We start from the raw sequence: 17,183 nt of genomic DNA, 5'->3' as shown, positions 1-17,183 counted from the left end.
CAGGTTTGGGAATTAAAAGAAAGTGAACAGCTTCATGGGCGCCCGCGTGAATTTGCACACTAAACACACTAGCTAGCAGCGGGAGCCACTGCCTCGCATGCACACACCTGCATTAGAATTAGTTAAATAGCTACCCTCTCTTTGTTTACCAGAAGGCAACAGCCTCAGTGCAGGCGGTTTCGGGTGGGGGCGTCCTCGCCGATGAGCTCACACCCTCACTTGCCATTTGGCATTTAAATGTCATTTTAGTGTGCAGAAAAACAGTTTGCACCTAATTATGCCCGGCTACTGCCGTGTCCCGAGTTAAGCAGGAGGCCCAAACAGCCGCCCACACAAGAGCGGCGCTGTTATATCGACTCTCTTGAGAAGCCTTTATGCTCAGTGCTGAGGTGGACTGGATGTGAATGTTGATAAAAAATGAATGTTAAAAGGCCGCACAAAGACGGGGTGAGAGCAAGGACAGTGTGAGAGTGATCAATAGTAGCAATCAATACCCCCCCCCCTACCCTTCAATGTTTGAATTGTATCTGAACTGCACTGCAGCGTAACCTTTTAGACGGGCTCAAAGTGACTTTACTTCATTTGTGTGACGTGACGCGAGTCTTAAATTAACTCATGTGACACACTCAATTAGCGGCTTCGAAGAAGCCAAAGCACTGCTTTGACAAAAAATAAATAACATTATGTCTCATTATCACTGAGAGTAAGCCCGTCTGAAAAGCCCTGTAATGACCCGGGGAGACATCCGTAGAGATGGCGTTTTGGACCGTGGAAGTATTACACGAGGCAGTCAGCCATGTGTTAGCGGCGAGCTCCATCAGGCCCCTCCAGGTCCTGTCACACGTCCACGGCTGTAGAGGAGCGGAGGAGCGAGTTCCACACACACGTGGAGGAAATGGGCTGTGCGTTGAGTAAATGTGTTTATCTTGGGCCCCGCAGGGAGAAGAAGACGAGAGGTCGCCGAGCACACCGCACAGACACCTCCCACACCCTTCCACCGGCTGATGATCGGCCAACACTATTACCCAATCCGACAGGGCCGTGCGTGAAGTCGTTCCATTTCACCCGAGACACGGTGGGAGGAAGACGGGAGCGTCTTTTTTTTTTTTTAACCCGACTGTCCTTTAGCTGACGTGTGAACCGGTACAGATGTGGCCACGTGCTGTGCAAACATCAGCAATGGGCCCCCACCCACCCATCCCGCAATGCCTCGACCCTGGAGATTCATCACAACGGCCCGACAGCAGAGGAGAAGTCGAAGAGAAATAAGGTGCAAGAAGGTGAAGAATGGCGTAAGATATGAAAAGAGCAAATGACGGGAGCCTATGAACGAGTTCTTCACCCTCAGATGGGGAGGGGAGGGGGCTGTGACGCTGCAGTGAAATCCTTTGCAGCAGACTGTTAGTCCGACCATAAACACTGAGCCGGCAACATCTGGAATTCCAAAGAAATGGAACAATGCTTTGATTATTTCAATGAGCTCCAGAGAGACTAGGATGGCCTTGCACGGCAGCAGGACGCCTTAACAGTAGGCCAGCAGGCTGGAGGGGAAGTCGCTAGATAATAGACATGGGGATTTGACAACTGTACAAAAAAATAAATAACAGGGGACTTCTAGGGGAGGTGTGGATTTTCTTAATCATTCCATTAAGATATAGTGCTCAGGCTAATTTAACAGTAGGCTTAATGACGCAGACTTTCCTTCCCTCCGCTCCGTGCAGGAGTGTTAACTGCCAGCCGGAACAAAGGCGGCTCTGTTCACAAACACAACACTGCCAAACTGTTAAGTACATTCCTATAAAGAGAAGAACAAAGAGCGTCTGAGCGTGGCGGCAGCAGAAATGAATACAGCTACTGAGGGGATAGCACAGCTCAGCCCTTTGATGCCAGGAAGCGCCTTTACTATCACGAGATGGTGTTTATGCGGCTTCGCAGGGTGCCGTTTAAGATCGAGCGAACAATAAAAACAATAAATGGCGGCAGCGCGAAAACCTCAGCAGAGATGATGTTTGGGGAAAAGAATCGGGGCTGAGGGGGGGCGGGCGGAGGGAGGGGTGAGGTATGTGCTGCGAAACGGCAGACGACGGTGGAGAGTTTCTGAGGTTTCGGAGCGGTGGTTTTTTTTTTCCGCGGTGAGCGCAACTGGGGACACGACGCAAGAAATAATCAAGTGTGTAATGTTGATGCGTGTGGTTTTAAAAACGGGACAAACACCTCTGCACAGAAGAGAAATTAAGCGTGTCCGCATGTGCAGTGAAGCGTCACCACCCCCCTCGCCTCCCACTGCTGTGGTCGCCTCCCTCGGCCCATGTGATCTATTGGTGGAGACAGACAGGCAAACACAATTTAGGCCGGCCCATCAAAAGCACGCGCATCACCAGTCGCAGACACCGCAGGGCGGAAATGTGACGCACCCAGCAGACAACACACAACCGTCCTCTTGTGTCCCACGGACAAAAAAACCCCAAAACGTCCTAAGTTGTCTGTGCTGCTTTTTAAAACACAAATTTCAACCGCGGTAATAGAGAGAATAGGGCGAGGCTGAGTAAATCTTTGGGGGCATTGGTGTATTTTGTAGTTTCAGAGAAAGAATCCACATTTTTGCGCTTTCTTTGTTCGCGAGGCCCCTCCAGTGTCAAAATCTTGATCACAGAAAGGGTTTCCTTCTCTTATGTCCTGACTGGACGGCTTTGTGGCACGTGAGAGACATTTCCCCCCCTTTTCACCATCAAAGCGTCACGACGACAAGCCTTCGAGACGAGGGGGGAGATAAAGCTAGCGGCGAGTCAAGCGGTCGTACGCGCGCAGAGTCGGGAGGTCTGGGTGAGATTGCGGATCGCTGCTGGAGACGTCCGGCCCGCGGCCCCTGTTGTTTTGAGGGCCGCCGCGAGGCAGCGGGCTCCGAGGTACAAAGTGTCGGCATTCCTCAAACCTCACGGCGATCTCCGAAATGTCCTCCTCCCCGCGTCTGCTCCTCTCTCTGACCGATGCCCTCGCCCTCGCCCCCCTTCTCCCCCCTTCCCTTCCTCCCCGTGCTCTCTCGACTGGTGAGAGTTAATTTGCACCATGTGTTCTTTAACTGAGAAAGAGGGGCCCCCGGTGGAGGCGTGTGAACTCGATACCACTGTAAATCTCCACTTCCACAGCGGTATCCTTTGGCCCCTCCCCCTCTTCCCCCTTCATTCTTTTCTTTTTTTTATTGGCATGTCACACATTGGACAAGGTGGAAATTACACTGAGGCGAGCTGCGAAACCAGCGGCAAAGCGAGCCAGATACCCACTTAAGCCGAGAGAGCGGGGAATAGCGCCCGATGGAGAGGAGAAAAATAACAGCAAGGAGGGAAGTGGAAATGTAAAGTGGGAGAGGACAAGGAGGTGGGGTAAAATTAGCCGTCCATTTTCAAAGCTGAGGCCAATCCAATTAAAGCTGACCAAGCCACGCAAATGTGTTTAGTGTCTGGTTACTACACCGGGTGCGCATTCTCAGATACTGCCTGACATACTCACTGGAGGCGCACTGATGTGTCCCATTTGGGATTTTTATCACATCTGACTTGCCGGTTGTGATTTTGGCCTGCCGCAATTTTCTTTTCCGAGTCTTATGCTACATGAATATTACATCAAGTGTTTTTAGTTATTGTCACAGAGTTGTCCAAGAAACCATTTACAAAACAACCAGTGCACACGTCAAAAATCATAAATGTTAGACGTTTACTTTGTTATTGTCAATTGTCAAATGTTTTCTTTTGGAATAAAAGATAAGATAAATTGCTTTGAGTAAAGAAAATCTTGACATTAATAGTTGATGTGAAGAACCAAAACAGGCCATAATTCCCACTTTGATATCAATTTCATTACTGTGAATACAACTCCATAAAGAAAAGGTTTTGCCATAATAATTTAACAAGATCTGGGCACATCTTGATAGTGTTATGATGGACCTCAGCTCTGTCATGAGCAGAGCTAGTGAGAGACTCTGCATGCACGGGGAGGAATTACAACATAAGACATGTCCGATTAAGTTAGTTGTTCCACATGTTTTTAGGGTTGTTCTGTGCTCGGTGCTTACTTTGGACTTAGAGCTATGACTAATTGCAATCTGAAGAACTGAAGAACACGGACAACATGTGTGCGTACGTGCGCCTGTGTGTGTGGATTCAACCTCACTGTGTGCGTGCAGACTTGAGCTGCACACCAGCAATCACGTCACCGAGAGCTACGAGCCAACAAACTTTCAAGCTTTATCAATCTCTCACCCACATAAGCACACATATGCAGGTTGACACACACACACACACACACACACACACACACACACAGAGGAGGAGGGAGTGAATGACGTTCTTTTTGCATGTGTCAGTCACTTCTCACCAGTCAGCCAGTAAAAAAATAAATGAAATGTTTTCTCTTACGTCAGCAGATTGTTTATGAGTAAAAAAGAAAGCGGTGCTGTTGCATTTTAAAGCGCTGAGGGCTTGTAAGTATTTTACTTTTCCATAGTTGTTTGAGAGAGGACAAACAAAAAATCGGATTTCCTTTTTATTGAAACGAAAAAGGTCTACAAATTCCAATGTAATCACATGAATTGCTCATGAAAACTAATTTGCTTATAAGGAAGGCTACAAACAAATGACTGTAGTCTATACAAAGACAACAAAAAAGACTGCATGATGTCCTCCGCTTCGTTCCAGCATTGAGGACACACACCAACATACACAAGGAATGTGTTTGAGTGCAATCCAGCCCCATGATTGCTAGACACTATGAGCATTTGTGCTCTTCAAAAGGACCTTTCAACCTCTAATTTAGTGTGCAACCCCCCCATGGAAGAGTCGCCTGCTTTCATTTCAAAGGAAGACCCGGTCAGGTAGTTTGAAAGCCCTTGTCATTATTTTCATAAACAACCACCAGGTTGGGAGTCCTGAGGTTTTTAGAGCTTCAAATGTTCTTGATTCTCTCTGACGTCTTTGTTTCGCCACTTTCTCATCAGCACTGGTGCCAAGGCAGGCGGTGCTGTTTGTTCTACTGCTTTAAAGATTAAATGTAGTGCATTTGCTTCAGATGTTGGTGAAGACATCAGACGGGACATTTTTCACTTGTGATGTGCCAGAATAAAAATGGAGCCACTGAATTTTTCAACAAGTCAGCGGCGACGGGTGAAATTAGCACTCGGATATATATGCAAGGCCCAAAATGTCATCTTTCACTGAAAAATGACTCAACGCATTTCAATGCATGTGTGTGTGTGTTTGTTTGAGAGACGCATCCAAGCTGGTGAAAGAAAGCTCAACTAATGGAAGTCCAGAGGGGGGAGAGTGGGCAAAAGGCTCCTGTGCTGAATAATTTAGCAGTAGTGGGTCAAAGAGCTGGCTATTGATTGAGATTTTGAAGTCTTATGAAAATGCTATGGCCGCTAGCCTGGCCCCGGAGGCCGAGCAACCCCCACTTTCCGGAGGCTGCGCCCTCTACGTCTGGGAAGGTAATCAGCGCTCATAAAAACACACACACACACACACACACACACAAAACCCCCATTTTGATTTCAGCCTGTCTCCGCTTCCCTCCCCTCCCATCTTCCATCCTAGAGAAAGAGATCCTCCTATTGGCTGAGCAAATAGTTTCCATAGCAGCATTTAGCTAATGCACAGGGAGGGCAGTGAGGGTGTGAGAAGAAAGAAGAAAAAAAAAAAGAAAACGTTATCTGTCCAAAAAGATGAAAAGAGGGGGAGACGGGGGGAGAATAAAAAGGCGAGGAGCCAGGGGGAGGGTCTGGATTTGGATCCACAAGCAGAGCTGAATGCAGCCTCCTGCAGTGGGTGAACTATGTTATCTCAGTGTTGCCATTTGCATTGCTTTATTTATTCCTCACTGCGCTCTCATGGACAATCGATCATACCTGCCTCCCCGAAGAGAGACGCAGCCGCGTGGCTGTTTGAGAGCTGCGCGCCGGCATGCGTCTCATCTGAGAAATGCACCGAGCTTGCAACGTGACGCCGGAGGAGGACCAGCACTTGTCAGTCAGTGTGTCCGCTTAAGAACCTGCTTGCGTCGCAAGAGCAACTGTTGCAGCCAGTGACCCCGACACCTCAGCTAAATGACCCAATGGTCATTAATCAACGCTATCCTAATGGCGAAAGTCACCTGATACTGCCGAAGCAGCACTCGGGACAGGGGGGGGCCATTTGTCAAATAAATGGATGCAATCCAAACAGGACTTTTTCAATGAATTTTTCACTTCTGGCGTTAACCTGCTGCAGACCCCAGTTAGGATGTATAAAAATCCGCAAGCCTCCTCTGGTCTGTTTTCCTTTTGTAGGCGGGTGTCAAAGAACAGCCGTTCGGGGGTTTAGCGGCGGCTCTGCCCCGGTTCTATTGCTTTAAGGCTGCTCCTCGACGGGGAACGTCACAGGCAGAATGCTTCACTCAAACAGCTTGCAGCAGGCTCAGCCGGCCGGCCGTGTCCACAGATGCCCTTGTCAAAGCCGCTTCTTCACAGAGAGCAGACACTTAAGACAGCCGCACGCGCAATTCTGAAGGGCTGCACCTCCACATGTTCACGTCTGGAAAGTGTAACAGAACGCTTAAAGCAGCTGAGTGGACCGTGGAATGAAAGGAAGAGCCAGGGATCTCTCTCTCTCACACACACACACACACACACACACACAAAATTGCCCCTAATGAGGGTAGCGCCCCACTCTCAAGAGATGGCAGCGGCTGGAGCTCTACTCGATAAATATTAACAAGAAGTGCGACTGATGGCGGTGCTCACTGATCCATAATTGCATTTCAAAATGTTCAACGGGGTGGGTGGGGGGGGGTGGAGGTCGGTCGTGAAGGGAGAAAATGTGAAGATAAAAAGAGGGAACTCAGCCTTCTAGGCAGTGACAAGAGACAAGCGATGCCTGTCTAGTCAACCTTCTGCGATCGCCTTGATGGCTCAGCACCAATCAGAGACGTTTTGGTGGAAGAGACGCACAGGTTGTGCTTTGGAAGCTGACATTTCTCCTTTCATCGACTCGCTGCACGCATCACAGGGCGCATTGGGACTGCTGCGGCTTTACATAAGGGGAGGAATTCTGGGGCAGGATCAGAGGGATGGCAGGGAACTCTACTTACTAATGCCACATTGTACAGTGAGAGATGTTTTGCATGGATCTGAATAAGCGCAGACAGGTTAGCCGCAAGCTAATTGGCTAGTGGGTCTCATTGTTAAGCTAATTCTCGGCACTTTGGACTCCATTAGGACTGTACTCAGGGTGCACAGAAAACCTAATAACTGCTTATGTAGAGCAGCCATATTTATGCACATATATTAGCATCTTTATCAAACATTTTTAATGATGGGCTTTGAATAGGAAGCATTTTAAAGGATTAATAAGCACCAGCTAAAGGCATCAAGATGCAGTTGTCTGGGATACAATTAACATTTGGTGTGTGTGTCTGTGATGTGGAGGTGTAAGCATGTTGTTTCCTGTGCCTGCAGGGAAAGCTTTGCTGCTGGATCCATCAAACACAAACACGCATTATAATACACATGTTAGTACACACAAAAAGGCAAATAGGATCTGGTGAGACATTATGTAGTAATAAAATAACACATTTTATGGTGATCACATCAAGGTTGTTTTTAATATATAACAGAAATTGTATGATATTTGAATCTTGCACCACTGTTTTAAGTCTGGATTGTATTCAAATAAACAGATACATCAATTGAGCGGGGTTTGTTTAGTTTTTGCATCTTCAAAATGTAACTGCAAATTCTATTATAGCCCAAGAAAATGTTGCTAGGTTAAGTGAAAATGTAAGGAATGGTTTTAATCATTCATTCCCAAGCTTATCTGCTAATTAAGTGTATTGGATTTCACATTTCTAGGTTCCAAGTTTTTGAAACATAAATTAAGTGACGTCTTCTCACCAAAACCCCAGAAAAGTTAAAGTCAAACAGAGATAATGTCAGGCAGTTGCTAAATGTAGCTACGTGTATTTGGCTGTCTGAGCAGGATGCAAATCAAATCAAATCCTAATTGCTTGAGATTTTTTGTAAGATTATTTATTATTTTTTGCATGAATTTAAAAGTTTCCAGTTAACAGAGTTAATGTGATGAGAAGTTATACGACAGTGCTGAAAACGCAAACAAAACTCCATCGCAGCATTTTTTCAAGCGCGAATGCAAAACCCATCAGAGATTTGCTCGCACACAACTCACAGCGCGAACAGAGCACACTGGACCTTGAGATGGTGATTACCGTACAATGTGATTTTAAACTGATGCCGTTATGCGGGACACATGATGATAAGCATTGGATACAGTACACACAAACATACTGACTGCAAAGAAAATCCCTCATCCTTTTAAGCTGAGCAGGCCTGAACCATATGAGCTGGACTCCTGGAACAATCATTGCATCGTACATGGCATCTAATTAAATGTCCATAAGAAGGGAGATCCACAGATGTGTGCGGGAGACATTGTGTGTGTGTGTGTGTGTTGGCGTATTGGGCTCCTCAATTCTGCGTTCCCAAAGGGACAAACGCTGCAATCACTCCATTAACGAAAAAGGGGGAGAGAGAGAGAGAGAGAGACGAGGATGCTGTTAGAAAGCAGAGGGAGTAAGAGAGGGATGTGGGGGAGGGAGGGAGGACGGAACACAGCTGACTTGGCCAATAACAGCAAATGAGGTTGGATACAAGCAGGAGGGGGGGCGGTCAATGAGCTTCGAAGACATGGACACAATGACTAGAACATGGGAAGGGAGGCGCGAGGGAGGGAGGTGATTGACAGCAGATAAAGAGGAGTGTGGGGGGGAGGGGCTGGGGGGGGGGGGGGGGGGGGGTGGGGGTGAAGTGTAGAAGCAGACAGATGAGAGCGAGAGGGAGAGAAATGGAGACCAAGGAGACAATCTAGGTAGGAGAAGCATGGAGTGTGAAGCCAGAGTCAAAGGCTGCAGATGGCACAGGGCTCCCCCTCAAAGCAACAGGAAGCTCACAGTGTTGATGCAGATGTGTTTATCACGCGAGTCGCACGTTAACATAATGACAAACACACCACGTATGCGCGCAGACACGCACACACACGTCAATGGTTTGCAGGCTCATTGCATTACTCTCATCAAATATAGATTGTAAACAAATTACGGGGTCACGACACCGGGTGTAAACTGAAACTCGCCCCTGTGGGAAAAACCCGCCGGAGGATTGTTGGCGTAAATTGATTGGATCAGAAGGGAGAAGAGGCAGAATCGGATTAAATACACAATACGTTGATTAGTTCTGTGTGCACTTAGACCCATAGATGCAATTTTAGACCCCAATTCTCTTAAATTTGGATTTAACATTAAATTGTTCCATCATATGCAGTATTCCTGTTACAGCGTCCTTGTTTTAATGCTTCAAATATGCAAATGTTCGTATATATGTTATTATTAGATGTTTTCCTTTTCTAACAATTCATTAAAATGGCCTCCTGCTGGTCACCACTGTAACCAGGCAGACATTTTAAGGAGGACGCTAGGACACTGAAATCCATACGACTGAATCAATACGTATCAGAGGTGACACGGGGCACCATTGTTGAGTAAACAAACTGGGTAAAGTAAATGCTCAAAATGACCCTTGATAATGCTGCCGAGTGGGATTTATTTGTTCTACGCGTCTTATTGCTGGAGGACTGCGCCGTGTGTACAGAAGCATGAAGGAAGCACACGGACATGCAGAGGAAAACAAAAAAAAAAAGATATGGAGACACGAGGAGGCAGCCTTCAATTCTTGTTCGTCCCCACGCTGGAGAGATTGATAGCTGCATTCAGGATTTCTATACGCCGCTAATTGGATTCACAGGTCATTAGATAAAGTACACGAGTGAGACTGATACAGCCGAAAGACTTGAGGGAGGAGAGAGAGGGAGGGAGAGAGAGGGAGGGAGACGGGTGCGAGACGGGCAGTATTGATAAGGTTGTTGGGTTCAGGACCAATGAAATTTCCTCCCCCTGTGCTGCGCCTCCAAAGCCTTGTTCCCCCACACAGAGGGGGTGGGGGTTGATCAATAATCCTTATAGCAAGAAAAGGTGGGGGTTGCAGACGGAGGCAAGGAGGGATGTGAGAAAAGGAAATAAAGGGAATGGGTTGACATGTGATACGCTTGCATGGATCTCAAGCTGCCGGTTGTTTCTCCGTTTCAATATATTGTGGCAAGAGAAAGAAATTAGATTAAGCTGAGCTTCATTCCCGATCAAGGAAACCAGTCTGAGTCCTACGAGAAGGGCGGATGGTACTCTTTACCAACGGCATGCGATTGTAAGCTAAATCGGCCATCATCCCGAACCAGTACAGAAAGACCGCAGTGCCCAACGCAGCGACAAATGAGCTCGATGCAACACGCTGTACTTGTTTTAGCGAGCCAGCAGGGCTTGTTGTTCTAACATAGGAGGGCACGGGGACAGTCTGCTCAAACACACACAGGCATGCAGATGGCTGTTCATTAATTACAGATGGATGGGGGGAGTTAAAGAGAGAGGACGAAAGGGAGAGAGAGAGAGAGAGAGAGAGAGAGAGGTCAAGTAATGGACCCAGTATTCTCTCTCTCTCCCTGGACAATTACCTCTGTCTGCCCCAGACCTCTTCTGGCACTCTTAATCAAGGTGCAGGTGTGAGGCTTTCCTGTGCTAGTGTGTGTGTGTGTGTGTGTGTGTGTGTGTGTGTGTGTGTGTGTGTGTGTGTAGGGTTCCTGCCGTCCTCAGCAGTCTCTAGCAGCAATCCGATTACAGCCACTGCTGCCCTCCCCTCTGAAAAGGTCTCCAGCTCACCTTAAAGCGCCTTCTTCACACAACAACTGCCACTCCCACGCTAAAAGTATTCACATGAAAGTTAAATAGCAACTCCGCTACCTCAAATGCATACACGAAAGTATATGCATATGTACACAGACACACACACACGCAGACACTAGTCCACCTTCTCCAGAAGGGTTGTGGGTGGGCTGTGAGCTGACCTCACATCATCACCCTGGCTGTTGGCAGCCATTTCTTTGGCCCCTTGGGGCCTGGCCGCCCCTCACCGAGCCTTCTGGACACTGTGTTAAGAGACTGCAGCAGGTTTATGTGGCATCATAGACCCATGACTTACATATTCCAGTAGCCTCTGCACATTGATGCAGCACCAAAAATGTGCGCCGCGCTCCATATATGGCAGATGAAAACCTGACCAAGGACTGGGGCTGGGCGGTATACCGGTTCAAACGGTATAAGATTTCCGTACGCTACGAGTTTCTCACGTGCCGCTCATACTGGTGTTACGCCATAACAACTGACGTTGCTCTGCGGCGGGCGGAAGAATTTATTTTTTACGCGTCAGCGCGGAGCGCCCAGCGACCCAACCTGAACTCAAACGCAATCCTCCACTCGATCAATTAGTAGAGGAACAAGCGGCACTTTACTAAACCGACTCAGTCGGATGAATCAGCATTTCTCAAAGGCTTATTACTTATTACAACTTATAATTGTATTTATTCAGCAAAAGAGGCAATTTGGCCACATCAGGCTGTTAAAAAAACAAGAAAATCTATTAAAAACGGGCGATGGTTTCATTAAATCAATAAAGTGCATTGACAAAAATCTTTATTTCCATTAGAGGCATTGTGTTTAACATTCAAGCCTCATTCTCACAGGGATTTCTTTGTATTCCACATTACCCTTCGAAAACTTCCAGACGCATTATAAATGACTGATTATAAATCGTATTTCCCTATAGTTTATAGTCCGTCCTCATCAGACTACCAGTGTGTAACCAAAATGTGCACCTCTTCACCTACATGCGCCCGGGCGGGCGGATGAGTGGGGAACTTCGGGCCAGCGTGAGGACGCGAGGAGAAACGGCGGAGCGGACAGGATGTGAAAATCTACTCACCAGCTTGAAATCCTGAATGCTACAGATGAAGTAGGGAGTGTTGGGCCGCCGGCTCTCGATGTAGACACAATCTGCAAGTGAGAGAAAGAGAAACCAGAAAAGTGAGTTTGGAGAAAAACGTTCCGAGAGCTTTCATGTTTTATGCCAACAGAGAGTAATATATTATTTTGGGTGCTGTTACCTCGGCTGAAAAGACATTTTTCCTCCTTGAGTCAAATTCAATTGGAACGCGAGTAATAGGATTAAGGACTTTTGGAGCGCTACAAGGTTGCCTTTCTAAAGCAAACATTACACCCAAGGGGAATTATGTTATTGTTCCACTCCATTTATACACCAGTGAGCAACACTGGCTTTAACCCCATTTCACTCCAGTAGTCTTCACTGAGACGCGTTCCTGCAGAAATGACAACTCCTGTCATTGCACTGATAAATGTCCAGTTAACAGTGTGTTGGCACAGCGCAGGGGGGGAGAGAGCTAAATACACCTTCTGTCTTTTCAAGTTTTAAAAAGTAGCCAAATTACACAACCCTCAAGTGTTGAAGGCGTCCCCCCCCCCCCCCCCCCCCCACACACTTTGTGTGTGAGGAGGTGGCCCTGGCCCGGCCGTGCTGTTAAATTGGATGTGACTGGTGGTATGGCCGGGTCACGAACCCTCATCTCCTTAACAAAAACATTCACGCTGCAGAGGACAAAAACACACAGCCACTTCTGTGGAGAGAGAGGAGGAGGTGGAGGAGGAGGAGGAGGAGGCGGGGGGGACATGGCTAATGGTTACGGCTAAGCCTGGCACAGTACTTTCCAGAAACGGGGGTTAGAACTATGGGAGAAAAGGAGATTTGAATCCACAAAAGGCCAATTAGCATAATAGTCTCCCGTTCACCTTGTGCTTTTAGCTGAACCGCAAAACCAGCAGTGTGATCCAACGGAGAAAATCTATTTATTTGGGTTTAAATGACAACCAGTAAAAGGCAGATCTTACTTGCTCAACTTAAAAAAACACATCACACACTCAAAATTGACCTTCTGTTTGAACGGAAGCAGTGCAACAAGCTATTTGCCCCCCCCCCCTCCCTCCCCAAGATGGTTTTCCCCGGCATTTGGTGCAACGGAGCGTAGCCCCCACGCCTCAACATCAACACACGGGCCACAAAGACGGACAACATGGTGCAGCTCTGTAAGACTTGCAGTATCGGGGGGGCGTTTCACCAAAACGAACGGACGCAAAACGAATCTGTTATTTATTTGTTTGCGTCAACAGTGAGTTATTGATCTGACTGTGGTTTATCTTACCGCTTAAAGAGCAAAGGGAGGCTGGCAAAGATATTAAATGGCTCCGACACCCAAGATGCCATTTGTAGAGGCGCTGGTGTGTACGAGTGCGACGTCATGGGCTTTGTTTTTTTAAGAGGATCTGTGTATGTGTGTGTGTGTGTGTGTGTGTGTGTGTGTGTGTGTGTGTGTGTGTGTGTAACCCCAGGGTGGGCTTGTTATCTGCTATGGCCTGAATGAGCTGTTCCAAGGGGAGGGGGAGAGGAGGGAGGAGGATGGGGGATGGGGGGATGGGGGGTTATCTTCCTCGCCGGCTCTGAGTGACGCATTATATCTCTCACTACTGGCCTCTTCTCGCTCCCCCCCCTCCCTCGTCTTCTCCCTCCTCTACACCATTCCCTGGAAGTCATTTACAAGATAACATGAATGAAAATATCCATCAGTGCTGTTGTGTGATCTGTGAACAACAGTGTGTGTTGAGAGAGAGGGAGGGAGGGAGGGAGGGAGAAGCGGGTGGAGGAGGAGAGTAGGAGTGGGAGGGAGTGGGGGGAGGGCCGAGAACAAAAGAGTCTAATCTGAATGAGATGACATGTTTCGGAGGAGTCAAATTGGGGGAATTAGGGTTTAGTGTCCCTTCACCTCGCCGGCACATTCATTTAGAGGGGCCAGGTCTCCGCGTCTGCACCCCGGAGGACGTCAGCGGGCAGGAAGAGCCGACAGCGGGAGGGAAAAGGATCGGCGCAGGGAGAACGGGGGATCTAGTTCAATCATTCGCAGACAGCAAGCGAGTCTATTCTTCCAACGTCAAAAGGCCCATTTTGAATTCATGCCGGGCACTAGAAGTTGACTCCCTCAAGGGCATTTCATATGCGAGCGCCGATGATGCGATTCTCGATGAACGTGCAAGTTAAAACCCGGTTAGTGCTCTGGACTCCTCCGTCAGTCGGGTGGGGGGAGGCGTTGGGGCTCGTCGGAGTGAAAGGCCGCGCGGCTCCTCCGGGGTTCCGCCTGCCGCGTTAAACATTCCTGCCATTTTGTGCACTTGGAAGTGGGTCTCCCTGCTCAAGTGGGGAAGTGGAAAGGGGGAGGGACGAGAGGTTTAGCTGTGGAGGGCGGGAGAGGGGGGGGGGGGGGTGAGGGAGAAGGGGTCTGTGTGGGGGTTGAAGTGTGTGCTCGTTGGATGGATGTCGCCTCCGCCGTAGGAGGGAGGACCACAGCGGGGCCTTTGTAGCAGAGTGCTCTCACTCCCTTTGCAGCTGTTAAGTTAAAGTTCCTCCCCCCTTACACGCCGCTGCCGGCCGCCACGCCACCCAGAAGGACAGCGAGCGAGGGAAAAGTTCAAGACCCCGACACTGGCAGATAATCGTGAGGCTACCGAGCATGCTTTCTCGAGACCTGGGCACGGCGCTGAAACCTGATCCGGGCGGTCGCTGCCTCGGGTTGTATCGCCGCCGCCGGGTTCAGGCTCAACGTCGTTGAGCGTACAGACCCACACACACACACACACACACATGCATACACATGGCAATTTACTCAGCTGTAGCTCATTGTTCAACCAGCCATTCTCTAATGGCCGCCAAGCGTGTCTAATCTAAAACACACCTAGCCTCGGCGGAGAAAAGCTGCGCTCTCCTCTCCCTGTATCAAGCAAATAAGATGCGGTGTAATTTGCCGCAGCATTTCAGCGGAGGGGGAAGGGGAGTCTGGAGATAAAATCAGCCCGGGCTTTCTTTTACCAGACGCCAACAATGGGGAAAGTCACAATGTGAACACAGTCGTATGCGCCAATGTTTTGTAAACAGTGGAGGAGGGGGGAGAGGGGGGGGGGTGCACTTGTAGAATGAGATCAGCTGAACACACCCAATAATATGAGCACGTTTGAGGACACGAGCAGTCTCGTTGAATAAAGAGGAGCATTTGCCCGGGCCGTGCTCGCGGGCGGTGAGTGTTGCACGGTACACTTTGATTGTCCCCCCCCCCCCCACACACACACACTTTCCTTCCCCTACCGCCCTCCATGAGCCCTGTGACTCTCCCTTCTCTTCCCCCGGAAAAGCAGTGGGAAATACCTGGCAAGCGATACCATCAGCTCTCTGCAACAGGGCCGGCCTGCAGCTGACCGAGCTCCTAGGGGAGAACAGAGGTTCTTTGACAACACCCCCCCCCCCCCCCCCCCCCCCGCTCTCGGCTAGCCCACGCTTTCTCATTCAGCGGTCGGCAGGTGGTTTGATTTCTCTAAAAAAAGCCCTTTTCCCAGAGTTTTTAGCGTGCGGAGAGATGGGCAGGCAGAGAAGGCTTTTTAAAAATAGATCTATTCCGTTAGCGACAGGCTACAGATCTGCACTGCTACGCCTCAATACCAGACGACTGCGGGGCCCCGTCCCTCACGTCGGCTCGTCTGCAAACCGCCAAACTGATCGGCAGCTATTCTCCACGCCGCAGGGGATGTGCGATGCTAATCGAGCCTCGGCCTGAGTTGGTAACTCTACAAAGGATCCCTAGTGTCGAATGTTGTTTGTGTGAAACTCATACATAGAATTCTGTGCAGGGCACTTTAATTAAGTGCAGGACAAATATATCTGAAAAGGGCTTCACGCCGCGTTAAGAATGAAATTACAGCACTTTCAAGGTACCTAATCCAAAAATGTCAAGAGTCTTAAAGGCTTTATAATCACATCTAAATCCTAACAAAATAGTCCAATTGTGAAATATAAAGTTGACAGAATGAATTATTATAATTATGCTCAGCGATCAAATTGACATTCTCTTTATTTCATCAGTTGTTACCATTAACTTTGATACCAACTAATTTCCAGAGCAGAAGAACTTTACCAAGTGGGTCGGTGATGAACAGACCACCGGGAAAAGGGGAACCTCTCGCCTGCAAACACTTTGCATCAAAACGATTCATAACGCCGGCGATGCAAATCAGCGACTCTTGGCTGCAGCAGCCATGTTGTGTGACACAAACTGAGCTAGAAAGGCAGAAGGAGTGGAGGCAGGTGGTTTCCATTAGCGCTCTCCATTTAAAACAGACTAGCCAGCGGGTCGGTTATGGAGGGAGGAGACGCGCCGCCCGCAGCGCCCAGCACAGCGGAGGGAAGCGCTGAGCAGTGTGGATAGCGCTGGGTCTTTGTGTGCGTTCCACTGAGCTGCAGGAGTGTGCTGTTGAGCGATAGGGACGAGGTCTATGGCTGTAAAAAAAAAAAGCCGCACTGGGATGCGTGCTGGTGTGTGCCTGTGTATCAGTACAGAAATACTGGTTAACAGGGTCCCAAGCATGTGTGCTTCCCCGACACGTTTTGTGTGCTTCTAGGGTGTCTGCTATTGATCCCCCCCTATGGCAGTGTGCATAATCTCCAGAGGGGGGGATCTGTAATCTGGTGGTGGGGGCTGGTGGACGAGTGTGGAGGAGAACCGGCTCTGGAGGCGTCCGGCCGGGTCTCGGGAAAAGGTGAGAGCTCAGCCACAGGACACGGATCGATTCGGCGTGTCTGTTTCGCACCGCGCCAGGCCGCTCACCCCGGCAGCCGACTACGCCGACGGCCCAGGACAAAGTCCCCCGGCCACACTCCTGCAACCCTTTTTTAAGCAGTGGAAGAGCTACAGTTAGCCGCGGGGCAAGCTACCGGCCAATTGCACACCCTTCCAATCGATCTAAGCCACGCGAACCCATCTCCGAGGGATGGAGAGGCTGAGCAGGGAGATTGGAAGGTGGCTGCTGACGGTTTCAATACCAGCTTACCAATTATGTATTGTATGATGACACAGGCCTGTATGCTTCTAAAGCTCCCCGCGTCAAAAGTTCTCTCCGATTCTGCACCGCTTACCATCAACGGGTTCTTCCCCCTCCACATGTCTGGGGCGGAGCAAATCCCTCTCCAGGGGTGGTTAGTTTTACATATTGTGTGTCACTAGACGGCTATAAAAGGATTTAACATTTAGTAAAGCATAATCCATGGCAGGCTTTGTGCCTGCCTAAGCTGCACGCATCAAATCTGATTGCAA

General features: G+C 48.9%; 1 protein-coding gene across 5 annotated transcripts in view; it reads right to left on the bottom strand.

Annotated features, from left to right (window-relative positions):
• rerea (arginine-glutamic acid dipeptide (RE) repeats a) overlaps positions 1 to 17,183 on the bottom strand; it is a 106,654-nt gene that overhangs the window by 41,446 nt on the left and 48,025 nt on the right. For all 5 annotated transcript variants that reach the window (XM_040192438.2, XM_078093062.1, XM_040192439.2 and 2 more), the window contains one exon: positions 11,906 to 11,976. In XM_040192438.2, the coding sequence (XP_040048372.2) occupies positions 11,906 to 11,976 (71 nt within the window). The remainder of the gene's footprint in view (positions 1 to 11,905; positions 11,977 to 17,183) is intronic.

The sequence above is a fragment of the Gasterosteus aculeatus genome, chromosome 2 (assembly GCF_964276395.1).
Source record: "Gasterosteus aculeatus chromosome 2, fGasAcu3.hap1.1, whole genome shotgun sequence".
In the NCBI taxonomy this organism is placed as follows: Eukaryota; Metazoa; Chordata; class Actinopteri; order Perciformes; family Gasterosteidae; genus Gasterosteus; species Gasterosteus aculeatus.
Note: the sequence above shows the minus strand (reverse complement) of the source record. Positions and strands in the feature narration are given on the sequence as shown.